At 38.1% G+C, this 27,325-nt stretch overlaps 2 protein-coding genes and 1 long non-coding RNA gene across 5 annotated transcripts in view; 2 read left to right on the top strand and 1 right to left on the bottom strand.

The window, feature by feature from the left end:
• Window positions 1-463: 463 nt before the first annotated feature.
• LOC127521012 (B-cell CLL/lymphoma 7 protein family member A-like) lies at window positions 464-27,033 on the top strand. Of its 3 annotated transcripts, none has more exons than XM_051909844.1 (6): window positions 464-672; window positions 1,734-1,815; window positions 1,905-1,998; window positions 2,862-3,011; window positions 5,840-5,940; window positions 26,808-27,033. In XM_051909844.1, the coding sequence occupies exons 1-6, from the start codon at window positions 581-583 to the stop codon at window positions 26,877-26,879; spliced, it is 591 nt and encodes a 196-aa protein (XP_051765804.1). In that variant the 5' UTR covers window positions 464-580; the 3' UTR covers window positions 26,880-27,033. The 3 variants fall into 3 exon arrangements, with proteins under 3 accessions (XP_051765804.1, XP_051765805.1, XP_051765806.1); XM_051909845.1 differs by lacking the exon at window positions 26,808-27,033 and adding an exon at window positions 6,032-7,008; XM_051909846.1 differs by lacking the exons at window positions 464-672; window positions 26,808-27,033 and adding exons at window positions 1,093-1,199; window positions 6,032-6,124.
• Window positions 6,491-27,325, bottom strand: part of LOC127521013 (uncharacterized) — a 175,286-nt gene continuing 154,451 nt past the window's right edge. Inside the window, exon 2 of the long non-coding RNA XR_007932261.1 lies at window positions 6,491-6,712. This is a non-coding gene — a long non-coding RNA (uncharacterized LOC127521013). The remainder of the gene's footprint in view (window positions 6,713-27,325) is intronic.
• Window positions 10,168-12,501, top strand: LOC127521005 (granzyme B(G,H)-like). Its single transcript, XM_051909835.1, has 5 exons — window positions 10,168-10,282; window positions 11,202-11,352; window positions 11,478-11,625; window positions 11,920-12,168; window positions 12,254-12,501. The coding sequence occupies exons 1-5, from the start codon at window positions 10,222-10,224 to the stop codon at window positions 12,407-12,409; spliced, it is 765 nt and encodes a 254-aa protein (XP_051765795.1). The 5' UTR covers window positions 10,168-10,221; the 3' UTR covers window positions 12,410-12,501.

The following is a 27,325-nucleotide window of genomic DNA, read 5'->3' as shown; positions in this document are numbered from 1 at the left end:
ATAGTTAAGGCAAGCCTTTGTGTCTAACAAAACATTAATATTGCTAATTCTTATTTGTACTGTATTAATATTGCATTATATCTTTTATTAGATATAAAATAAAATATTATGGATTTAATATTAGTATTTATTATATTAATTTAATACTGTTAAAAGTTATTGATAATATAAAAAATATCAATAATTGTTATGATTGTTTAAAGTGTGGATATTAATATGGATTTTAATATTGAATATTTAAATAGTAAATATTTAATGTCGTTATGAAATACTGAATTAAAATCACGTTTTCATTTAGTGTTTTATAAACGTATTGTCTTACTGATAAAAGTAGCTACCAAATGACAAACCTATGCATTAAAAAGAACCTTTACAAGATTTCGTTAATTATTACACGCAAAATGTGCGGATGAAAAACACGCCGAAAGAACAAAAGACTTTGAATGGGGTTTTGTAGGACTCGCTCGTTGTGTATTTGGCGCAGGCGCGCTCCCGGCCCAGCGTTCACTGTATGTGAGTGTGTGCGCGCATTGTGTGTGTGAACTGCCGGCGAGCTTAAAAATATTATCGAGCGGCGGGAATGTCTGGCAGGTCAGTGCGCGCGGAGACCCGGAGCAGAGCCAAAGATGACATCAAACGCGTTATGGCCGCTATTGAGAAAGTGCGAAAATGGTAAGATCGCGGGAAAAGCCCTGTTTGTTCCACCGGAGAAAAAAATGCGCTTGTGGGGGAGGAGAGAGAAAGAACAAACGAGAAGGACAGAGAGTGAAATTATATGGGTCATTTTTGAGCGCAATTTCCAAGTGAACTCGAGCGCACGCCAGGTGCTGTGCGCGCACCCGACACCATACACTAAAAATGAATGTTTTGATGCGGATTTCAAAGGTTTCTGATGGAGATGAAGTGGGTTGAACCCAGAAGCCATTTCGTTGCAGTCACATGAAGCCATTTCTCTCTGCAGTTTGGCGCACTGTGATGTGTAACATCTGTGCGTTTTGGGGGATGAAAGACTAGATAAACTCACCTGTGCACGCGAGAGTCACAATCGCTCTAACACACAGTGAGTTGAAATGCAGCTCTTTACATCAAATAAAACTGAACACATGGAGCGCTGTGGGGGCTGGGACAGGGAAGTTAGCGACTGCATGCCTGATATTTCATTATCAAGATTAAAGCAACATTTAAAAGATGTCTTTTATGTAAGATTGTTATTTTTATACATTTTAAACTAATGTTTACCTGTATTTATTTTCATTTAATAAAAAAATATGTACATATTTGGAGTGCAAGCATTTGATGATATGAAGCACAACATTTTACCTTGTTTTTCCTGTGCAATAATGCATTTGTTTTTTGATTCCGTCTTTTTTTATTGGATGTGTGCTGTTTTTTTAATTGTCTAATTTCATTATATATATTATTTGTGTTGAATATGGCCCTTGCTATCATCATATATTATATGGTATGCTATTTTAACAGTACTTCTGTTGCAAAAAAAAAAAAAAAAAAGTTCATAAGTGTATTTTACTTAAAGTCAACGCAAAATCAATAATGACCCATTTACTTTCTTAATACGCAATGAAAATATTTGCCTTTTTAAATCAGAATACGAGTTCCTCTTAATGATTTTCCTTTTCTGCTGATGTCAGCTATTGAATAATGTTTACTAGTAGTCAAATAGCCATTGAAGTACTTCTGTCCATGCTTCAGATCTTTTTCTTTTTTTTTCACAGGGAGAAAAAATGGGTGACGGTTGGAGACACTTCACTACGTATCTTCAAATGGGTCCCAGTGACTGAAACAAAGTCAGATGATGTAAGTGTGCAACTGACTATTGTGTATTGCTTCCTTTTATGAAGTTGTAGTTCATCGATATTCTGTCTGGCCTCTTTTCTGCTTTACAGAAGAACAAAAAGAAGAAGGGCAGAGAGGAGAAATACGGATCGGAGGTGACGACTCCAGAGAACAGTTCCTCTCCGGGAATGATGGACATGCACGGTCAGTCAGAGGAAGCGTCTCTTAAAGGATTAGTCCACTTTTAAATGAAAATTTTCTGATAATTTACTCACCCCCATGTCATCTAAGATGTCCATGTCCTTCTTTCTTCAGTCGAAAAGTAATGAAGGTTTTTGATGAAAACATTCCAGGATTTTTCTCCATATAGTGGACTTCAATGGTCTCCAAATGGTTGAAGGTCAAAATTACAGTTTCAGTGCAGCTTCAAAGGGCTTTAAACGATACCAGACGAGGAATAAGGGTCTTATCTAGAGAAACGATCGGCCATTTTCTAAAAATTTTTTAAACGTATGCGCTTTATATAAAAAAGCGCCAAAACCGCACTTCCGTATTCTTCAAAAAGCTTACGCTGTATGTCCTACGCCTTCCCTATTCTACTTACGGAAAAAACAGAACTGGCGCCGCGTTCGTTCCTTAAGTTGAATAGGGAAGGTGTAGGACATTCAGCGTAAGCTTTTTGAAGAATACGGAAGTGCGGTTTTGGCAAAAAATTTTGGAAAATGACCGATCGTTTCTCCAGATAAGACCCTTATTCCTCGTCTGGTATCGTTTAAAGCTCTTTGAAGCTGCACTGAAACTGTAATTTTTACCTTCAACCGTTTGGAGACCATTGAAGTCCACTATATGGAGAAAAATCTTCGAATGTTTTCCTCAAAAACCTTCATTTCTTTTCGACTGAAGAAAGAAAGACATGAACATCTTGGATGACATGGGGATGAGTAAATTATCAGGAAATTTTAATTGGAAAGTGAACTAATCTTTAACCATGCCAACATTTTAAGGATGTGCATAACATAATTTGACAGCATTGACCCTTAAATGGCAAGCTGCGGTTTCTTTTATAGATGAGAACAGTAATCAGAGCTCAATAGCCGATTCCTCTCCGGTGAAGATGGAGAACAGCTGTAGCACGAGCCCGACACCAGAGGCCACTGCTGCTGCTCACGCTGATGGAAACAAGTGCAAGGCAGAACATACGCCATCCCCTGACAAAGGTGCGAAATCCACTGTGATCACACAAATAAATCTCATGCTTACACAAATCAGTGTATTAAGGCTTTTGGAGATCACACAAAATTAATGGAGCTTGACTTTGGTTATTTATTCGTATAGATCAGGGGTTCTCAATTCTGCCCCACTTTTTTGCAGAATTTAGCTCCAAATCTAAATGCACCTGAACAAGCTAATGAAGGGCTGTGTCTGAAATCGCCCCCTATACCCTTAAATAGTGCACTATTTGAGGGGACAGCCATTCGTAGTGGTGTCCCAAACTATAGTGGACGTTATCAAGTGCACTCATTCAATCCCATAATGCAGCAGAATAATGAGTGTACAACTGATGTACACTCAAAGACTGCATCTGAAAACTGAAAAATGTTGCCTTCGGAGGACGCATTCCAAGGTAGGAAGGCATCAAGGCACGTCCGAATCCAAAGTTAGCTTCACTTCCTGTCTCCTGAGATACCTTCATCTGATCAATTTTTGAAGGCAGCATAGATGTATCCTTTACTGCCTTTGATATCCCACAATCCTGTGCTTTCCATTCTGTGAGAGTTGAGCTAAAAAATAAAGATGGCATCTGAAAGTTGCGGTTGGTGGTCAGTTTGTGTGTAAGGCCGTGTGTCCACCAAAGCGTTTTTTCCAGCGGGTAGCGTACTTTTCAAATTGTTTTCAATGGGAGCGTCGCGTTTTTTTAAACGGCAGGAGCGTAACGAGGCGCTGAGCGTTTTTTTTTACCGGTCGCCTCGAGTTGAAGAATGTTAAACTGCGCTCATCACTGTCACTTTTTAGCCAGCCGTCCAATCAGAGAGGAGGTCGATGTTGTACAAATACAACATCGACCGACTGTCACAACATTCTTGCTGTGCAATGACGTCAACAAGCAGAGAACGGAGCAAAATGGATGAGAAATTAATATTGCTGGTCTGCGAACATACATAGCAAGTACTCTACATTGTGTCGACATTTTAAGGGTCCGTTTACACGACACCGTTTTCAATTAAAAACATAAAACTTTTAATGCATTTTGGCTGTTCATTTACACGACAACGCCGTTTTGAGTGCCTGAAAATGCAAGCTTTTGAAAACGGGTTTCAAAGTGCAAGTTTTTTAAAACAGTCTCCGTGTAAAGGCGGGTGCACACTCTGCGATTTTGGCCACGATTTGGTTGTCTGAGACAAATTTTGAGAATCCTAAAAGATTCCTATAATCCTAGGCAAAATTAATCTGTAGTCTTTGATCGCCAGTTTGACATGTTCACCAACAGCTGATTAATGACTGTTGCGATCAAATTTTACCTCCGACGAAATTCTGGCAGTGTCAGAAGATTTGGCGCACAGTCCTGCAGTGTGAATTCTCCTACGACAAACGTCAAATCGTCTTCGTTTTTCAAGATAAGCCGTGATCAAAATTAACACTAGAGATTTCTTTGTTAGCCACCATTTCAGTCTCGCGTGTAATGCAGCTCACTGTCACCGAATGTGTGTGGGGTGATGATGTAAAACTCTGGACAAGTTTTCAAGCGCGCGTCCGTTTTTTAACGCGTCTTGATCAATCGTAAAGGACTATTATAAATCGCACAGTGTGCACCCAGCTTAAACTACAAAAACGTGAATCTGTGGAAATGATGATATCATGCACATGCGTATTACATGTTCAGTCTATGGTGTTTCATCGCCATCTAATGGCCTGGCAGCAGAATACAGTGTTTTTAGTCATTTTCGCAAATCCGTGTGAATGTGGGGATCGTTTTGACAATGGTGTTGTCTGTACGCAGAAAACTCAAAGGAAAAACTTCTCCATTTTAAGCATATTGTTGTTGTGTAAACGTATAATTAGTCTGAAACAAATTATCTGCGAAATCAGTTACAAGTAACAGTGCCGCGGATATTGAGTATCTAGCGTTTTCAGCTGGCTAAAAATGCTTTTGGCCTAAATGTACGTTTTTGACCATTGTTTTTCACTTTTGATGTCATTTCTAGCGAGAAATTACTATTGTAGTAATTAAATATTCGCTTAGTTATCACCTCAATCAGCTTGCACTATTTTGCTGTAGATCATTAAACGGTTAGACTGTCTGAAATCAGTTTCGTGAGGTGCCTTCATGCGCAAACACTGCCTGCAAAGTCATTGCCTGATAGGGCAGCGAGGCAACAAGTCAGCTGACTAAGTTGCAGCCAACGGCTAGAGAATACCCATAATGCACTGCGAGAGTCGTGCTGAATGAATTTTCCGTGTCTCGCCAGAAAATGGCGTCTGCAGCTAAATCATGCATCCATTCATTTTCCAAACCGCTGGTCCAATGTGGGTACAGTGTAATATCATACGGGAATAAATTCCTTTTTATTTGGTTATTAAATTGTTTAATTAAGGTTTAAACATGCTGGTTTCCATGACAGAGTTCAAGATAAATCTTTTCATTACTACTGGAGCTGCCAGTTTGCTAAGTTTCAAATGATAGTTTGTGCTTGCTGTTTAACAATGCAAAAGTGGCAACCCTTCCGGCGCACTCATGTGTCCCAAAATTTACTCACTCGTTTTCATTCACTCCTTCAAGCGAACTATATTAGTGGAGTATTGTTGGGAATAATGAATGAGGGTACGGGGACGATTTTGAACACAGCTAAGGTCTTCAGGACTATTAGAAAGTTGCAGGTAGGTTAGTTTAATCGAGGTTGGAGGTAAATTCTGCAGGAAAGTGGATTTTGAGGGCCAGAATTAAGAATCCCTGCTGGTGTAGATGGTATTCGAAACGCTGTATCTGAGTTCTACCAGCTGAAATACAGTAAATGTAATGAATCACGGTTGTGTTTTATTTTCACAGGGAATTGTAACTCCACCACTTCAGAGACCTCAACAAGCAAAAAAGATACTCAGTTATTAGAGGAGAAGGAGTCGCCATCAGACACCTCGACAAACACTCAGGTGAAAGCATCACTTACCTAACAAAATAATCGAGACTGGAAATGACTTGAGAAAATGACTAAATGTTCTGTTTGTTTGTGTGCTGTTTTAGGAAAGTGAAGATGGTTCTCCACCCACAAAGAAAAGCAAAGTAGAATCATCTTCTCAGGACTTGGATGACTAAAGCTGACTAGTTTGCCTCCACGTATTTTAAACACGTCACTGTCACAAACCAATGAGGAAAAGCGTCCCACTCAACAAACTATTCCTGATCTTCAAGTAGAGCTTCACCCTGTTCTTCATCTTCTCACATGGAGTGGACGTTTGCAGACGTCACTGTGCTGGTGAACTGAGGCCGAAAGACTGACCTGATCCTGTGAGACACCTCCAGCCTCGCTCCATCAAACTCATGCACGACATACAGCGTTAGTTTAACAGTGACGAGAGTGAATGCGCTGCATAGATTTGTCAAGATGAAAGATGGATTTGCTGCTGTGATCATCTTCGTTTTAAGTCATTTATTATTTAATTCAATGAGTCTACTAGTTGTTTTTCTAACTACTTCGCAAAGGTTGTTGTATGGTTATAGTGCAGGTGCTTAGTTTGTTTCTCTACTGGTTTGTGTGCCTTCTGGCTCCATGATGCGTGGTTTTTTACTTTTTTAAATTTTAGGACTATGTTGTTGTTTTTTTTTGTTGTTGTTGTTTTTTTTAAGCTTTTGAAAGCATCACTGCTTTTTACCATCGGGGGAGGAAGAATATTTTGTTACATGTCAAAATGACTCGATATATACCTCATTTCCAAACCAGCTGAGCTGGAACGTAATTCTTGATCGATGGATGATAAATCAACTTCACTGAACACAATCTGGCAGTATTTAAATATCATTTTTCAACAAATCCACACTGATTTCAATCTGATGTAACGTACAAAGAACTCATGATGATGAAAAACTCTAGATACATTGGGACCATGTTTTCTTGAAATGATTTTGTCTTGTACAGTTGATTAATTTTGCTTTTATTTATTCCATCATTAGTGCTTGTTTTTAGCATATTCAATTTGTTTTAATAAAAAAACTTTAACACATCGAAGTCTGTTGAGTTTATAGTATTTTATTTTCTGTAGTTTAGTATTTGTATGCTTTTTGTTGGTAAAAAACAAAACAAAACAAGATTAACTGAAGATCGAAAAGGTTTTATTCAATACGAGACCTATATTTATTTGATATTGCACGCCCCCTAACGACATTTTCCCGCATTGCTACGTGCATTTCAGAGCCAGTTGCGTTCAGTCGGTGTTTACAGTCAGCGTTTAAAATCATAGTGTGTTCAGTTCAGTCGTTAAGTGTGTCCACGGCTTTATAACACACATATTTCACGATTTAAACTCATAAGCTTACTATTGGATTCCGATCTTATTTAATATCGATTAATTCGGATTATACAGTAGCTATATGTTAATTTTTCTCAAGGGAAAAATCTCTCGACTAATGCTGTAAACACACAGGGAGCCCTGTTAGCTGCCTGGTAGACCTATATTATTAAAGGAAAAAACTCAAATGAATATATTGCGGGTTTTATACTAATAATGTTATAATATTTTTAATGATATGAGTAAAAATATATAAATATGTAATATAGTGCATATTTAGCCAACAGTTATTTTTTCTAGGTAGGTGTTTTTATTTATTTATTTATTTTAAATATACAAGGCTAACTAATTGTAATGTATGGTCTAAATGTGATTTGTATATTTAATGGTGTATGAATGTAGGTGTATTGAACATGTGATTGTGTGGGAGCTGATCGTGTATTAGACCACTGTTCTTCCCAGTGTTCAAAGTTCATGTACAATTGTATGTGTTTTGGTTTTCCTTTGTGAATATGGTATAGTTTATATGTTTTGTTTTTTATTTCATCTGGCTGCTTTAGGGGGTTGTTGTACTAGACGAGACAGTAGGGGGTGGTGTGATGCAGTGATAAATAGTCTCTTATTGGCCTGTTTAGCTGAGCAATACATGAAACAAACAAAACAAACAAGCCCTGGAAAATGATAAAAGATCACATATTATACAGACACTTGATATTTAATATGATCAGATAATTAGTTAATTGCATTTGATAGATTTCACTTTCAATAAAACATTTGCGATGGGTTTATAAAAGATGTTTTTATGCATATTTGGTCTGAGTTTTTGTTGCATTTACACTGTTTTGACCAGCAGGTGTCACCAGCGTGTGGTGTTTCGAACGCTTCGAAACTGAATCATTTTGCGAATTGATTCGAAGCTTTGAAAAGCAATTAGTAGCCTAATTGTAGTTTGTCAACATTTGTACTACACAATTTTCCACTAAAAGTACAAAGCAGGGTTACAGTATGAGTATACACTGATCAGCCACAACATTAAAACTGACAAAGTGAGTAACATTGATTTTATCATTACAGTGGCACCAGTAAAGGGGAGGGATATAGGCAGAAACTGAACAGTCAGTTCTACCAGAAAGACTCGGGAGGCAAGATAATGTAACAATGATATTTATTAACAATCAGCAAGCAAAATATGGTAAGATAAAGTTCATTGGCGCAGGGCCCGTCCGTAGCTCACATCCTGAGGGTTGCGGACCTGCATTTCCTGCCTGAAGATGAAGGCAGGGGCGTAGCCGACCCCCTGGGAGGTAAGGACAGGGACCATCCTGGTGGTGGTGGGGAGGATGGAGGTGAAGGTTGGCGTCAGCATCTGCAAACTCAGACGTGTAAGTACCAATCTTTTATACTTATAGATAATGATTGGTTAGATCTAAACTAGTAAGTGATGTAACATTTGAGTCTTCCCGGCAGAACTTACACTAGGGCTTTAATTTCTTGACTTTCATGAGCTGGAAACAGAAAAAATGGGCAAGTGAAAAGATCTGAGTGACTTTGATAAGGGTCAAATAGTGATGACTAGATGACTGGTTCAGAGCATCTCCAAAATGGCAAGCCTTGTGGTGGATTTCCCAGGATGCAGTGGTTAGTACTCACCAAACGTGGTGCAAGGAAGATGAACCGGCATCAGGGTCATGGGGGCCCAAGGCCCACTGGGGAGCGAAGGCTAGTCTATCATGTCCAATCACACAAAAGAGCTACTGTAGCTCATATTGCTGAAAAACTTGATTCAGAAATGTGTCAGAGCACAAAGTGTATTAGAGTTTGCTAAAAAATGCTGGGTTGTACATTTGGGTCAAATATGGACAAACCCAACCGCTGGGTTAAACATTTAATTTAAAAAAAATTAACCCAACAGCTGGGTTTGTCCATATTTGACCCAAATTTGGGTTGAAACAACCCAGCATTTTTTAGAGTGTATAGTTATCGGGCTGCGTAGCTGCAGACCAGTAAGTGTCAACAGCCAAAAGCGCCTACAACGGGCATGTCAGCATCAGACTATGGTGCAATGGAAGAAGGTTGCCTTGTCTAATGATTCATGTTTTCTTTTTGATCAGGTGGATGGCCGGGTGTGTGTGTGTGTGTGTGTGTGTGCGCGTCATTTAGGAAGAGATGGGAGCCGGATTCACAATGGGAAGAAGGCTTGCGGAGGCAGTGTAATGTTCTGGGCAATGTTAGATTGTTACAGACCACATACACCCCTTCATGGCAGTAGTGTTCCCTGATGGCAGTGGCCTCTTTCAGCAGCATAATGCACCATGACATACTGCAAAAAAATTGTTCAGGAATGGTTTGAGGAACATAAAGAGTTCAAGGTGTTGCCTTGGCCTCCAAATTCCCCAGATCTCAATCCAACTGAAAATGTATGGGATGTGTAGGACCAACAAAACCGACCCATAGGGGCCCCACCTTACAACTTGCAGAAGTTAAGGATCTGCTGGTAAAGTCATGAGGGGGACCTACATGTTATTAGACAGGTTGTCTTAATGTTGTGGCTGATTAGTGTATATAACTGTGTACATAGTGTACATAAGTGTTTGTTGTGGTTCATGAAAGCCAATTTTGATGAACTTCACAAGGTGCAAAGCACATTTTGTAGTTCAAATAAGTTTGTATACTAACATTATATCAGTTAATGATATATACGGTTATGAGCTGTAAAATATTCAAAATGCATGCTTACAGTCTTAATTCTTATCATCCAAACCATCTGTGGCTTCAATGAAACCACAAGGATTAACAAGAACAATACTTTTTTACCGTGTTAATCATAATACAATATTAAAAAACGTAAGTCATCTCAGTGGCTCCACCCACCTTTGAAGTATATTTATAACATGTTTAGCCAGTGAGAGCTCACTGATCATCTTCATCATGACCATCATCATCTCTCTGCTCCTGTTGGCCTCTCTGCTGCCACACCTGACCTTCACTGGTGAGACTGATTATTTAACAGCATATTATGATGACTTTTATGAGTGTTTAATTGGTATTTGCTGAATAAGTTGACTAACAGCCAGGGTTGGGGAGTAACGAAATACATGTAACTTAGTTACATATTTAAAATACAAAATTTGAGTAACTGTATTTCATTACAGTTATATTTTAAATGGGTGGTAATCAAATTACAGTTAGACCCGAAAAGTATTTTAGATTACCAAAGTGATTACTTTGAATTTTAGTATCATTTATTTAATTTAAACATTAATGTAAACAGCAATTGGTGATTCTCTGGCTCTGACACTGCAAAAGCATCCAAAGCTACAGTTCTGCTCATAAGTTTCATACCCCTTGCAGAATATGCAATATTTTAATATTTTAATCATTTTAACAAAATAAGAGGGATCATAAAAATGGCATGTTATTTTTATTTAGTACTGTCCTGAATAAGCTATTTCAACAGATGTTTACATAAGACAAAATGACTGAATTTATAAAAATTGCCCCATTCAAAAATGTACATACCCTTGAATCTTAACTGTTTGTCAGCTATTTTCATGTTTTGCAATAGTTGTTTATGAGTCCCTTGTAATTGTAAAAAAAAAAAAAAGGTAATTGCGACTTTTTATCTCATAATTCTGACTTTTTTTCTATAAAATTGTGAGTTTATCGCAACTTTATATCACGCAATTCTGAGAAGTCAGATTTGAGAGATAAAAACTCGCAATCACCTTGTTTTTGTGTTATTAGTATTCCAAAGTATTCTGAAGTATTTAGATTAAGTTACAAAACTTGGGTAATCTAACGAAATATGTTACAAATTACTTTTTAAAGCATGTATTTTGTAATCTGTAGTGAAATACATTTTAAAAGTAACCTACCCAGCCCTGCTAACAGCACTATCTCTCTCTCAGCTCATGTGAATGTGGGTATAGTGAATGGAAAAGAAGCCAAACCCCACTCCAGACCTTACATAGTTTCTCTTCAGGAGAGTGGGTACCATATCTGTGGTGGATTCCTCATTTCTGATCAGTTTGTCCTGACTGCTGCACATTGCTGGAACGAGTAAGAGCTTGTTTAGAGTGAACTGCAATATTGACTTAAAATTACTTTTGAATGATAATGACTGAAGTGCACCCTGTATATCAGTTGTGACATAAATTACCATTTCCAATACGCTCTTTCAACAGACGTAATATTCTGACGGCTGTTGTTGGAGCTCATGACTTAAGGGACAGCAAGAGTTCAGATCACATCAGCGTGAAGTCCTACATCCCTCATCCAAACTATGAAGAAAACATTCATTATCAACCTCATGATGACATCATGCTTTTGAAGGTAACAACCTGTACTATATTTAGTTTTTCAAAATAATATCCAGTCAGGAAACAGTAGCACAAACCACTATGTTTGAATTTCTATTGCAAATTCTTACTTTTAAAATTACTGAAGGGATTTAAATCATTTCTGTGTAAATGGCCAAGTGCACAGCATAAAATAAAGAGTCAAATAAAAAAACTCAACTTGGCCTTTTTGGCTTCTGTAATAACCTCAAAAACAACAGCAAAATCCAACAAATTTCAGTCATATAAAAGATTGTTTATTAAAAATGGTTGTATTTTTTAATTATAGCTAGAGAAAAAAGTCAAACTAAACAACAAGGTTGGAGTGATCCCATTACCAAAGGAAGAAGACGTCAAAGCAGATACTGCCTGTAGTGTTGCGGGCTGGGGAAGCCTGATGGATAATGGCCGAGGAAGCAATGTTCTAATGGAGGCAAAAGTGACTATAATGAATAACAGAGAATGTAGCAAGAGATGGGGAGCGATATACTCAGTCTCAAAGATGATCTGTGTATATGGCGATGGTGGAACCTGCAATGTACGTTCAAAAGATGATTCACAGACTTTATGGTAATGTATGAACTGGCTTCACTACTGACGTGTTGATCTGTGTTTCTTAACAGGGGGATTCAGGAGGTCCTTTGGTTTGTGGAAACACTGCTGTTGGTGTTACAGCTTTCAGTAAAAAAGATCACTGTAATTCACCTGATCATCCTAATGTGTATACTAAGATTTCAGCATATATTCAGTGGATCCAGGAAGTAGTTGGAAATGTATAGTGACTTCATGGAAACTAAAGAAGGAAGAAATGTTATTCTTGAATTCTTCCATAAACCTTCTTTCAATAAAAGTATCACATGGCAAGCATCAATTATAGTCAAAGTGTTCTCATTGTCACAACCATATATAATTTAGACAACACCTTCACTTTCCAGTCATCCCTGTAGACTCAGATCTCATTGAATGGGAAAAACTGAAATACCCAAAACTGTTGATCAAAATTAAAATTAAATTCAAAACAGGAATGATATCATAAACTGTGCTGCTTAAAAAAAATAAAAACACAAAGTCTGGTAAATCCTCCAGAATTTGAGTTTTAAATAAAGAGCTTTGTAAAGATGTAACCACAGCTCTCGACTGATTTTTCACATCTAACAGAATTTACAATAAGACATGGATTACATCACACATGGGCAGATTAAGTATAATATATGTGTATAAGTATAATATATATGTATATATATATAAAACATACACGTTTATGCAAATATATGCACATCACTCGGTTTCTCTGTCAAACTGGAACCTCTTTATTTGTCCATTTATAGATAACCAGATACACGTCATCAGTATGAGGGCACACCCATTACAAATGTTAACACCCCCACATGCTCTCATACTGTGCAGTACTGTATACAATAACATAAAACATGAGGATTTACATGGCAAACATGAGTTTTTCTAACTTTTTGTCATTGGTTTAGTCATGACATCAGCCACCATTTCTTCTGTGGGGCAATACTCAGTTGTCATCTGGCCATCACTGAGTGCGGATCGAATAAAATGATACCTAATATCAACATGTTTACATCTTGGTCAGCACAGTGGGTTCTTTGACAAAGCTTTTTTCTTTTCTTTTTCTTCTTTTCTGTTTACTGCGCACACAGTGATTGACTAAATTCTGAACAAAATCATTCTCAGGTAGTCATGTAACATTTTGTTCCAGTTTCTACCTGACTGTTTTAAACCATACAGTGACTTATTCAGCTTGCTGACTAGTTTTTCTCCCATGTCTGACTTCACTTCAAATCCTTATGGCTGTTCCATGTAAATCTCAGTGAACTGGAGCATGTAAATAAGCAAGTTTAGCATATATATTTGCATGTAATAAAGAAATATTCATATTATGGTAAATTACTGTCATGTTTATTTTATATAGTGATGAGCAAGGGGGCCCCTGGTGATTCAGGGGCCCTATGCAACTTGTGTAGTTTGTGTATAGGGAGCATCGCCTCAGTGAACAATGTTTTCAGCATTCAAATTTGGTTACAGAAGCAATGTTTATATATAATAAATGAGGTCACCGGCGCTGCTGTAACAGCAGTCATCAACTGATTTAATTGCTTGGTCAGCAGGGGACCCCCAAATGCATTTGCGTGGTGGTCAACAACGTTACTGACTAGGTACTAAGGATGTAACGATATCAAAATCTCACAATACGATAATATCTCGATATAAAGTTCACAATACAATATTTATTGCGATATTTAAAAAGAAAAATGAAGACTTTGTCAGTTTGAAACAGGAACTTCCAGTGTAGTGTTTTCAGTTTTCATTATAAGGAAAAAATATTAAACAACCAATAAAAAAAAATAGTAGTAAGAGAAAAAAAATGCACAATACTCAACTCCTTTTTGTGTTTATTATACTTGTAAAACGAGTTTAACAGACTGCTAATCTCAACAAATTCACTAACACGTCTTTACAAATCAGGTTCATTAGTTAACATTATTAACTAATAATGAACTGCATTTCTACAGCATTCATTAATGTTTAACCTTAATTTCAACATTTACTAATACATCATTAAAATCAAGAGTTGTATTTGTTAACATTATTTAATGCACTGTAAAGTAACATAAGATGATATGAACAGCTGTATTTTTATTAAATAACATTAACAAAGATTAACAGTTACAAATGTATTGCTCATGGTTAGTCCAAGAAGGAAAGTCGTACACATCTTGGATGCATGAGGGTAAAAGATGAGTAAATGGTGAGGATATTTCTGGGTGTACTGTATTTCTTTTAATACATACAGAAATTAAAGAAAGAAAAAGAAGAAGAGGAACAAGAGGAGAAGCCAAGCAAGAGAAATGAATAAGAAGTGTTGTAACATTAAATCTGTTTTGAAATAAGTTGTTTTTCAAATAAAGGTTTCCAAGTGTAACTTGGAACTTGTACTTACCCTGTAACTACATGGAACAAGAGTATATTTCCCCAGACTAAAAAAAAAAAAATTGCTATAGTTGTAGTTTTAATTGCCTTGAAACAACTTAATCAGTGCACCTTTGCAATAAAAACAAAATACTGTGTAAATGCACTGATATGTTGCTTACCTCTTAATTAAAAAAAGCCTTTATATATTTGTACACTATTATTACAAAAAGGTGCCCAGTGTATGTTGCTCCCAAATGTAAGATTGTTATCTATCATAATAGTATAAGTACCCCTTAGTTCTAAAATATTTACAGTATAAGTAATTTGTTATTTTCCTGGTTATTACCCTTTTATTCCCAAGACTTTACATATTGTCCCCTTATACTTACACATACTTATTTTATAGATACACTATAATTACCAGAAGTTACGCTGTAAATACATTGTAATTACGCATTACTTTCCGGGCTGTAATCTAAAGCGTTACCGCTAATTGTTTGTAGCTTTACAGTGTAAGCATCATAACAAAGTATGTTAATACAATATGGTTGTCAATGCATATTGTTATAGGTCAGGCCTAAAATGCAAAACTCAGTTTAAACAGTCCTTATTTACCACAAAAATGCATGTTTTCTTCCTCATCTTGACAGAGGTGAGAACCTAACAGTTGTGGTTGGAGCTCATGATCACAATCATGCTCTATCCACATGGATGACAAGCTCTATCCACCCTGAAAATCTGATAAATGACATCAAGCTCCTTCAGGTAAATGACTAAGCTAGGTTTTGCAGGGCAAACTGCAATAAAACATTTGTAACGTTAGTGTACTAAACCCAAGTGCAGTTTATTTAGCCAAAGCGTGAACCAAATACAAAAAGAAACACAGACTTGAAATGATAAAACTATGAACATAAAAATAAACGAACATAAACATGGACGTAACTTGACTTGAAATGGACTCACCAAACAGCAGTTACAGGGACAAATCTAGACAAGATACAGTTCTTCTGCTTCTTCTTTAGGGTTTAACGGCAGCTTGCATCCATTAGCGTTGCACCATGGTTTATTTTCCTGTAATGTCCATTACATCATATTCTCCTCATCAGTCCAGTCCTTGGTAAAAAACTGCAAATACTTCTTCTGCCTTGTTCATTCTCACCACTTTCCAGTATATTTCCTTCATTCCTGTCCCTGATAGACCAACTTTTCCTAACTCTTCCATCATCTTTTTCCTCTGATCTTCATATTGTCTGCAACTTTTAAGCACATGCTCTATAGTTTCTGAAACCTGACAATAGCCACAAAAATCAGTTGGGTAAAAGACATGGTAAAGACAACTGACTAGTGAGGACATTTTACTGGTCCTCACTAGTTAAAAATGCTTATAAATCAGCCAAAACATGTTTTTATTTAAATCTAGTGTTTTGCATGTTTCTGTGATGGGTATAGATTTAGTGGTAGGGTTAGACCATAGGAAATATCATTATACTATTAAAATATCATATATTAATATATTAAAATGTCATATAAAATCAATTGGAGTCTATGCAATGTCCACACTAATATAGTGAAACAAATGTGTGTGTGTGTGTGTGTGTGTGTGCGCACGTTGTGGTGTACCCTACATTATGGGAAGAAATGATGGCAATATATGAAATACTTGTCCTTGTGGGGACATTTTTTGGTCCCTATGAGGAAAGGAGCTTACAAATCATACTAATAAATCAAGTGATGTTTTCTGAAAATGTAAAAATGCAGAAGGTTTTCTGGGTGTGCTCTTTGATACCAATTGTTCATTTGAAAGCCACATTTCTAGCATCTGTAAAACTGCATTCTTCCATCTTAATAATATATCTAAACTACGACATATGCTTTCACTAACAAAGTTAGTTCATGCGTTCATGACCTCAAGGCTAGATTATTGTAATGCTCTACTGGGTGGTTGCCCTGCACGCTTAATAAACAAACTCCAGCTGGTCCAAAATGCAGCAGCTAGAGTTCTTACTAGAACCAGGAAAAATGACCATATTAGCCCGGTTCTGTCAACACTGCATTGGCTCCCTATTAAACATAATATATATTTTAAAATCTTCCTAATTACTTGCAATCCATTAAACGGTTTAGCTCCCCAGTACTTGAGCGAGCTCTTATTGCATTATAGTCCAGTAGATCCTTCTCCTATTTAGCATCTAAACTTTGGAACAGTCTTCCTAGCCATGTTTGGGAAGCAGACACACTCTGTCAGTTTAAATCTAGACTAAAAACATATCTCTTTAACCTGGCATACACATAACACATTATCAATTTCTATTATTCAAATCAATTGAATGATTGTTATGCTGCATAAACTAGGTCAGCCAGAACCGGGAACACTTCCTATAACACCGATGTACTTGTTACATCATAAGAAAAATGTCATTTCTACTAATATTAGTCTCTCTGTTTATACCGAGGTTTACTGTAGTCAGCCGGATCCGGGCCATATCCAGATCAGATGGAGGACCTGCACCCCAAATACAACCCCAACACATCCCTGAAGTGTCAGCAGAGATTGTGTCAACTAGACTATCCCCTGTGAAGGCCTCATTGATATAGCAGACAGTGGCACAGATCCTCAACAAACCTGTCTCCATACCAGCGTGATGAATCTGATCTTCAACCAGATGGGACTCGATTAAATATTTTGAATGTTCCGATTCCAAGCTGACTTCTGACCTGTAACGCTGCCTGAATCATAATCAAACACTGTTCGTTTGTTGGTCAGAACTGGCCCTATGACTGAGCCTGGATTATCCTAAGGTTTTTTTTCCCCATTCTGTCACTCGATGGAGTTTGAGTTCCTCTCCATTGTCGCCTCTGGCTTGCTTAGTTGGAGACACTTAATATTCAATAATATTACTGATCTGCCTGCATTAGACTTGGTTACCGGAAGTGCTCGTCAAAGTGGTGTACTGATTCTTCTACTTATGTATATCTTCAGTGTGTGTTGTAATCACCTAGATGAATAAATGCCTCTTAAAATGAGCATCCGCAGGATGATTTCAAAATCCAGACATTTTCAGAGACAGAAGAAGAGATATTCTGATGATTACTGTGTACAGAATTTTCCAAACTCAGCGGAACTTGTAGTTTTAATCCAACATAATCTGATCTGAGAAAGAAGTGGCTTGTAAACATACGTGATTATTTCACCATACGGTGTCAGTCCTCTAAACTAGTGACTAATGCATACTACACACGAACGTACTCCTGCGTATTAAATTAGAAGAACCTTCATCCTGCCGTATAAGTCTCACCTGTGCTTTCCTCAATTCTTCTGTGTCGGGGAATCATGAAAACTGAGGTAAGGGTGTCGTCATTTAGAATTAGCAGCCGGACATGCTGCAGTAACACCGGTGAGAGGATTCAGCCATTAGTTTTGATTGCGTTGCGATGGGACCGGAAGTAACGATACACTGTGTTACGTTATGATGTTTATTTATGTTTTCATTATATTTGTATTTTGTTAAATGTTTTCTTTTGAGTTGTAGATCTCCGCTTTTTCGCCAAGAAGTGCTGCCGCCTACCAGCGGTAATGAGTTGATCGGCGGGCGGTTCTGTTAAAATGCCACTTCCACTCTTCAGAGGTGTGCGGTGTGACTTTGGGCGGGTCGCACTGTTCCAAGCTCCCTGCTAGCCGCCAGACCACTAATGTTCTTAGTCTTTTTAGGTGTTTCTTTTGATCATTTGTTTTCTTTAGAATGTGGGAAAATGTAGGAGAAACCTGCCCTTTTGTTTAAATCTAATATATATTTTTTGAGTAGAGCAGTTAGGTTAGGTTAATGGTATTTATTTTATTTTCTTTGTGATAGGTTATTTACGTTGTTGTTTTGTTTTATTAGTTTGGTTTTGTTTATTATTTTGGCCTTGGGTCTCTCTGACGAGAAGTACCACATTATTAGTTCCATGTCATCATTCTTTTGTTTTTGCCAAATTAATATGGCTTTATTGTAATTTTGTTTGGACCGTGGGTCCCTTAATAATTTCTACCAGTTTGTGGTTGTTGTTTTCTTTTTTCTTGTTTTTCCTTCATGTGCGACTTATAATAAATATAATGTGTTTCCGTTGGTTCTTCTTTTTTTGGTCTGACGGCCTGCTGGAAGCTGTTCGGTCTTTTCTTTTCTTTTATTACGTCTTACACGTACTAACTGCTTCACTTACCGGATATAGGAAGTGTGATAAAGGTCTATTGAAACTATTGTATGCAAACCTAACTGAGCTGGACGATGACATCACTGTTTTCTCCAGAGCTGCTATAGATAAATGAATTAAATTAATAACTAATGATTGTACAATGGAAATAAATCAACACTGAACTTTCTTAAGCTGGACAATGCCACCATTATTTTCTAGAGCTGCTGTACAGCCCAAATACAGCCCATTATTTTCCTGTCACCACTGTAAAGTTGCTTTGAAACAATCTGCATTGTAAAAAGAGCTATATAAATAAAGGTGACTTGACTTGTGACGGGTAGGTTTAGGAGTTAAGGTAGGTTTAGGAGACAGAATACACAATACAGTATAAAAATCATTATCTCTATGGAAAGTCCCCATAAAACATGGAAAACCAATGTGTGTGTGTACATGTTTTTCTATCCCGGTGGGGACTTTAATCTGAATGAACATAGACTGCTGGGGACTCACGTACACCGTGGGGACCTAAATTGAGGTTCCCATGGAGAAACAAACTTATAAATCATACAGAATGAGTTTTTTCTGAAAATGTAAAAATGCAGAAAGTTTTCTGTGATGGGTAGGTTTAGGGGTAGGGTTAGTGTAGGGGGATAGAAAATACAGTTTGTACAGTACAAAAACCATTATGTCTATGGAGGACTGTGTGTGAGTGTGTGTGCGTGCGTACGGCGCATTTTTGTGATTTATGAGGACACAAATTTGTATAATGACATGGGTATTACACTGGGATTACGGCGTAAACATGAAATATGAGGACATTTCATGAGTCCCCATATTTAAAATAGCTTTAAAAACACACTAAACAATGTTTTATTAAAAATGTAAAAATGCAGAATGTTTTCTGTGATGAGCAGGTTTAGGGGTAGGGTTAGTGTAGGGGGAGAGGATGTACAGTTTGTACAGTATAAAAACCATTACGCCTATGGAATGTCCTCAGCAAAACAAACCTGTGTGTGTGTGTGTGACAAACATTTCCACTTCTTTCTTTAGCTCTCTAAACTCTACACCATCAAAACCACAAAAGAGCCTTCACAAACCCAGATCAAGGTGAAGAGATTGGCCAAAAGTTTTCCCACCGGTTGAGCGTGGGAAACACTGACAATTTTGCTTACAAAAGAGACAATGACTATACTAAAATTGTAGCTGTACTTCATTCTGTAAGAATTATTTTTTTTCTAGTGCTTTTAATACAATTCAAACACATCTTTTAGCTAATACATTACTGTAGGGTTGTCAAAAGAAAGTCAATACTTAACCCTCTACTGCACACATATTGATGGCACATGAAAAAAATAAATGAACCAAAAAATGATGTGGAATATTTGGGAACATTTTATTGATTAAAAAAAAAAATAAATAAATAAATTGTTGGCCTCCCACTGTTACGGACAGAGGAGTCGGAGACAACAGGAATGCAATAGGTGATAGTTTATTGGACTGACAGCAGGTATAGATGATGAAGCAGGTAAGTAAACAGCAGGTATAGACTTTCAATGGTGATAATGCAAAGACTGATACTGTCTTTTGAGTTGTAGGGATGATGATCATGGAAGGTAGTCAACTGGAGATCAGAATGGATGAGTGATGATGAGGATCGGGAGACACACACATAGACGGAGCCACAGGAGGAAACAGGGAGCACGCAGGAATGGAGACGGTGAGTACCAATGGGGTCCTTGAGGTAAGCATAAAGAGAGTCCAAATGCAAACAAGAATGGACCACTGAGGGAGGAGAGTAGTGTGTTTATATACTGCTGTGATGAAGTGTAAATGGCTTGCAGGTGTGGGTGATAACAGAGTGGTGGAGTGAGTGCAGGTGAGGGCCAGGGAGGATTATGGGAGATGGAGTCCAAAACTAACGGGAACTGTAACACCCACCCTCCCCCCACCCTAAAATATTTTTTCGTTGCCTCAGGGCAACGTTGTGCAACAATGGTACAGAATCATAGAGAAAATTATCATCAAAATCCATTTAAAAAAAAAAAAAAAAATGTCAAGATATCATTAGGTGTCACAGACACGCCAGGCTCTACACTCATCCAATCACATCGCACTCCCTCTCCTGAGTATTGACAAGCCACACCTGACGCTCATTCAGCACTCATCACCACAGCCACATAAAAGACACGCCAGCTCACACAGTCACTGTCCGGTCTCGTTAACGCATACCAGTGTTATACTTACCTCCAGGACTCCTGAAAAATGACTACTTACCTGTTTCCAGCGTCTCCTGTGATCCCTTCTGTCTCCACGTCTCCTGTGATCTCCAGTGTGTTCGTCTGTTCCGCGCCTCTCTGCATCCTCGCTTCCTAAAACAACACAGACAAGTATCAGTTCCAGTACCACGTCTCGTCAACTCTATCATCTGCTACAACTCACCTGCACTCTGCTTGCACGCTCTGTTTTACCTGAAATAAACCTGATTACCCTTACCTGTGTCTCCGCTCCCTTCTGTACGTAACATTAGGTTAAAAGGGAAAAACACTTGAAAGACATTGATATATTGAATTTGATACATGCATAGGTCTGTATCTGTAGTGTGTCATGCCATATAATGTACTTCATGTAATAAGATTTCAGTCCGTACAAAACTTCAAAAAGCAGTTCTTCTCTGCTGTGAAATAGTGGTGTATGTTACAATTTTTGCACATCACTTTGGGTGTTCCTGCACACCCAGTAACCCTGCATCTTCCCTTCTTATAACACATTATGGCCAATGTGAGGTATTGTGCAAAACATCCTCGAAAAGTACCCCTTATCGCACAACGTTGCCCTGAGGCAACGAAAAGAAAAACTGAATTTCTGAACATGCAAAATAAAAAAAACTTCATAAAACCTGACAAAAGTCTTCTCTACACCTTACTAAAGCAAATAATCTTGCCTTCTTCTCACACCATGTGTTCCTGTGACCATGTGTCAGAACAGGATGTCCCACCTTTAAATGGTGCTTGATAGTGACTCCAACACCTTACTGGACTGTTCTTTGGTACTTTCTCGACCTTTCTAATGGGTTGTAATCATTTAAAGAAAAATTTACTAAACATAGGGCTCAAGAAAACTTTCCATTGCTTGAGGGCAACACTGTGCTGTAGAGGGTTAATTTTTAATTTTTAATTCTACATTCTTCACAACAACTTCCCATTCTTGCCTCCTCTTATCGCTAGTAAAGCAGTGAAGACTTACGTCTCTTCTCTTGTTTAGCTCCTGTGTACTTAACCGATCTTTTATCGCCCTACAATCCTTCACGCTCTTTAAGATCACAAAACTCTGGACTTCTGGTTGTACCTAGGATAGCTAAGTCCTCTAAAGGAGGGAGAGCGTTTTCACATTTGGCTCCTAAACTCTGGAATAGCCTTCCTGATAATGTTCGGGGCTCAGACTCGCTCACCCAGTTTAAATCTAGATTAAAGACACATCTCTTCAGCCAAGCATTCACATAATCCATCTCATATCAGATCAATTGCACATGACTATCTTTGCTTAATGTTATGAACAGCAGCTATGCTAATTATTCTCCATTTGCTTTTCTGTTTTACCTCGGGACGCCCGTCCCGAGGTGACTAGAGAGTACATCAGTTTCAGTTTGGATCCAGCCTCTTAAGAAGACCTCAGATGACTAAAACTTTGGAAGAGACGGCGCCAACTCCTGCGATGACTTCAGAAGATGTGATCAACACGCACATTCACATTCTATAAATCCTAATTATTGTTAATATGTAATTCATTTTTCCAGGAGCTCTTTGCTTCTACCTCCAATTAAATTGCTAACAGTGATTGTATGTTAATCGCCTAAATTATTACATTATTAGCTAACTGCAGTCTCCAAATTGTAATGTTGATATGCATTCTCTGTAAAGCTGCTTTGAAACGATATGTATCGTGAAAAGCGCTATACAAATAAATGTGAATTGAATTGAATTGAATTGAATTGTTGCCCTTTGACTGAAAATTACAACCAAAAGCCACACAATGAGGCATCGTATATTATATTCCGAGTTGTGTTGTGGTAAAAATAGCAACAGGGTAGCGTCAGTAGCTCGATTTGACGTCATCGATGTAGAATGCACTGTGCACCTAAACAAAATGGCTCCCATTGTCCAAAATATGTAGTGGATTTTTTAAATAACGTAAATCTTTCATGGGTTTTCTACTACATATTTCAGTAAGAGACATCATTTACATTTTATCAAGCCATACAAGATGATATCAGCGCTCTTTGCTCGCTTTCTGTATATAGCCCATTCATAATTTGAATAAAGGTTTATTTTTCATTTTGCAAAGTACACACTTCAAAGTTTCAAGAGTGACAACTATATTAATTCACAAGTTTACACGTACATGAAATCAAAATAAAGTAATTTGTATAGTAATTTATGCGTATTTGCCGTGCTGTCCAGGGGAGGGCTCCGAGCTTGGAATTTGGCCCGAACCCAGAGTACTCCCCCTCCTTAACTGGGATAGATAGCCAAGAGTGAGGTGATGGGGTGGTGGAGGGATGCTGTGAAACTTGTCGTGGGATAAACGTGAGAGACGGCTTTATATATCGGCTTCCTCGTGCACTGATTGGTTGATTTACCTGAACGTGCACCTCCCGAATTTAGTTAAATAAAACTTCATAATGAGAGATTGAACTGGAACTGGAACATGCAACTGGACAATGATCCGAAGATCAAAAGCAAATCTACAACAGAATGGCTGAAAAAGACAAAAAACAAGGTGTTGCAATAGTTCAGTCGAAATCCAGACCTCAACCCGACTGAAATGCTGTGGCGAGAGCTGTGCACAAACAAATGCCCACAAACCTCAATAAACTGAAACAATGTTGAAAAGAAGAGTGGGCCAAAATTCCTCCAGAATGATGTGAGAAACTGATAAAGTCGTACAGAAAATAATTACTTCAAGTTATTGCTGCTAAAAGTGGATCTACAAGCAATTGAATTGCCTGATTTGGCTCATTTTCCTGTGGACCCCTTGTGTTCCTGAGTAGTGGTGTATTTTAGACACAGTTATCTGACGCACAGTTATCTGAGAGGACTTGGTTTATAAGCATTAATATCTGATGCTAATATTAATCACTGCTTTAAGCTAGCTATTAATGGCCATTTTCATATAACTTAGTGTCTTCAAATCTCAGTAAGAATATCGGTTAGTTTAATTAGGGCCCGAGCACTGATGGTGTGAGGACCCTATTGGAATTGCTCAGTCAATTCTTCTTCTTCTCCGAAATTGAATCGCATTTAAACATGCTTTTAAAAAAACTGGTAACACTTTATTTTAGGGTCTTTTAACTAGTTGCTTATTAGCATGCATATTACTAGAATATTGGCTGTTTATTAGTAATTATTAAGCACGTATTAATGCCTTATTCTGCATGACCTTATTCTACATTCTTAATCCTACCCAATACCTAAACTTAACAACTACCTTACTGACTATTAATAAGCAGTAAATTTTATTGAGTGAAAAGTCGTAGTTAATAGTGAATACATGTTCCCTATTCTAAAGTCTTACCATAAAACTAATTTTAAAAAACTCATGAAACTTTGCACACGTGTCAGAAGTCGTGAAAATTTACGTCTGATATGGGTTTAAGAATTTGTTGAGGCAAAATGGCTTGATAGCGCCACCTACAAAATTTCAATTAAGCGCCCTTCGCTCTACATTTCACGTAGAAGTATGAAAGTCGGTAGACACATGTAACAGCCCAATACCTACATAAAAGTCCCTTAGTGCAAAATCTGAAAACCCAACAGGAAGTGAGATATTTAAAATTTTCTCTGCAAAATTTTTGCAGTTTTTGCCATTTCCAGACATTGTATTTTAACAAACTCCTTCTAGAGCTTTAATCAGATCAACATCATATTTGGTCAGTCTAATCTAAAGGACTTTGCAAAGTTAAATTGCGAAGATCTTGAGTTTTTGCTGAAGGGCGTGTCCGTGGTGGCCTGACAAAGTCTGATGCTTCGCCATGAAACAGGAAGCTGTTGTAACTTGGGCATTCAATGTCCGATCTGCCCCAAACTTCACATGTTTATTAGAGTCCTGGCCTGAAGACATCTGTGGTGTTCATTAAATAAATACTCTGAAAAATAAATGTATGAACTGGCGTGTAGCCTCTTTATTTCTCCAGCACTGAACTTCCACATGTGCTTAGCTCTCTATTACTTTCTTGTTCTAGCTCTATGCTCTTGGGTATCTGCCAATTGTATGTTTGGTACTACTGCCATCTAGGGACATGTTAAGAACAACAATTGATAAGAACAACTAATCACCACATCTACATGGCAATATTCAATTACAGTCAAAGCGGCACCTGCGGGCAACAGGAAATGTCATGTTTTAGACTGTGATTAACTCCTCATAGAGATTTAACCAGAACAATATCATATTTGGTCAGTCTAATCCTATGGCCTTAGCGATGATAAATTGCAAAGATCTTGAGTTTTCGTTGAAAGGCGTGTCCGTGGCGGCCTGAAACTGAAACGGCCTGATGTATTGCCATGAAAGAGGAAGTTGTTGTAACTCAGGCATACAATGTCCGATCTGCCCCAAACTTCACATGTGTGATAAGAGTTCTGGCCTGAACACATCTACATGCAAATATTCAGTTAGTCAAAGCGCCACCTGCTGGCAGCAGGAAACGTGGCACATCAAAATGACTTTGCCATATTTCTCTTATATTTACCCGCTCAAATGTATGTCTCGCCCACTGTTCACTGTTTTCCTAAGGCCAGGGGGTGGTGGTGCCCCAGGTGAGAGGGCCCTTTCAACGCTGCTTGCAGCTTTAATTAGGGCCAAAGCCACTAAGGCGCAGGGCCCTATTGTTTTTTTAAGGATTTTTTTTTTTCAACCATCCGGGGCATTTTGGGGGCCTTAATGTGCTAAAAAACTCTTGAAAATGGGCACACACATTGGAATCTGCAGCCATTAAGACGCTGCTGAGGCTGGGACCCGGGCGTGGCACAGGGGCTCTACGGCGCCCCCTTGAATGGGGGCAGAAAACTTGGTCCATATATCAAACACGCTTGCATGTATTAGTATGAAACTCGGTACACATATAGACCTCATCGGGCCTAACAACTTTCGTGCTCTAAGTTATATGCCAGCTCAACAGGAAGTCGGCTATTATGGGTTGTTTGAAAAATGCATGCCCTGGAAAATATACTCCTCCTATGCGATTAATCCGATCACCACCAAACTTGGTCAGCATGAAGTCATGACATTGAGGATGCAAAATTGCGAGCGGATTTTTGATATCTCGAACGGTTTGGCTGTGGCGAGGCAACGAATTTATGACGAGATAAGGGAAACGGGAAGTGTGTTATAACTTCTGCATACATTGATTGATTTTTATGAAACTTCAGCTGTGTGTTTGTTGTAGGAGGTCGATCACATGGATGTGACTATTGTGAGTCAAAGTTATAGCGCCACCAACCGGCAGCAGGAAGTGTGTCACTATCAAAATGCTTTGAGATCACCCTCTTATTTTTACCCAATTTGCTTCAAAATTCATTAGAATAATGTCAAGACATGGCGCATGTAGACCTGTGAAAAGATTTTTGATATTTTTCAAACACTGTTGCCACAGCAACAGATCAAACTTTAATATTCGTTTTGGATGCTTTTGAGACTCTCAGCATGCTTCAAATTGCTCGACACACATGTCAGGATTGTCATCCAGTAGACATGGGCAAAGCCTTAGAAACGGGTGGGGAGGAGGGCCTCTATAGCGCCACCTTTTGACAAAAGTAGGGGGTTAGTTTAACCTACAGTCACTAAACTCGGTACATATATTGTTCTCATTAAGCTGGACAACTTTCTACTTTACAGTCATTAGCTCTGACCAACAGGAAGTCAGATATTTTGGTGGATTTTTGAATGTGGATTTTTCACTCTCTCTCTCTCTCTCTCTCTCTCTCTCTCTCTCTCAGAAGAAAATAATCGAGACTGGAAATGACTTGAGAAAATGACAAAATGTTCTGTTTGTTTGTGTGCATGTTTTAGGAAAGTGAAGATGGTTCTCCACCCACAAAGAAAAGCAAAGTAGAATCATCTTCTCAGGACTTGGATGACTAAAGCTGACTAGTTTGCCTCCACATATTTTAAACACGTCACTGTCACAAACCAATGAGGAAAAGCGTCCCACTCAACAAACTATTCCTGATCTTCAAGTAGAGCTTCACCCTGTTCTTCATCTTCTCACCTGGAGTGGACGTTTGCAGACGTCACTGTGCTGGTGAACTGAGGCCGAAAGACTGACCTGATCCTGTGAGACACCTCCAGCCTCGCTCCATCAAACTCATGCACGACATACAGCGTTAGTTTAACAGTGACGAGAGTGAATGCGCTGCATAGATTTGTCAAGATGAAAGATGGATTTGCTGCTGTGATCATCTTCGTTTTAAGTCATTTATTATTTAATTCAATGAGTCTACTAGTTGTTTTTCTAACTACTTCGCAAAGGTTGTTGTATGGTTATAGTGCAGGTGCTTAGTTTGTTTCTCTACTGGTTTGTGTGCCTT

This window comes from Ctenopharyngodon idella, chromosome 10, assembly GCF_019924925.1.
Source record: "Ctenopharyngodon idella isolate HZGC_01 chromosome 10, HZGC01, whole genome shotgun sequence".
Lineage (NCBI taxonomy): Eukaryota > Metazoa > Chordata > Actinopteri > Cypriniformes > Xenocyprididae > Ctenopharyngodon > Ctenopharyngodon idella.
Note: the sequence above shows the minus strand (reverse complement) of the source record. Positions and strands in the feature narration are given on the sequence as shown.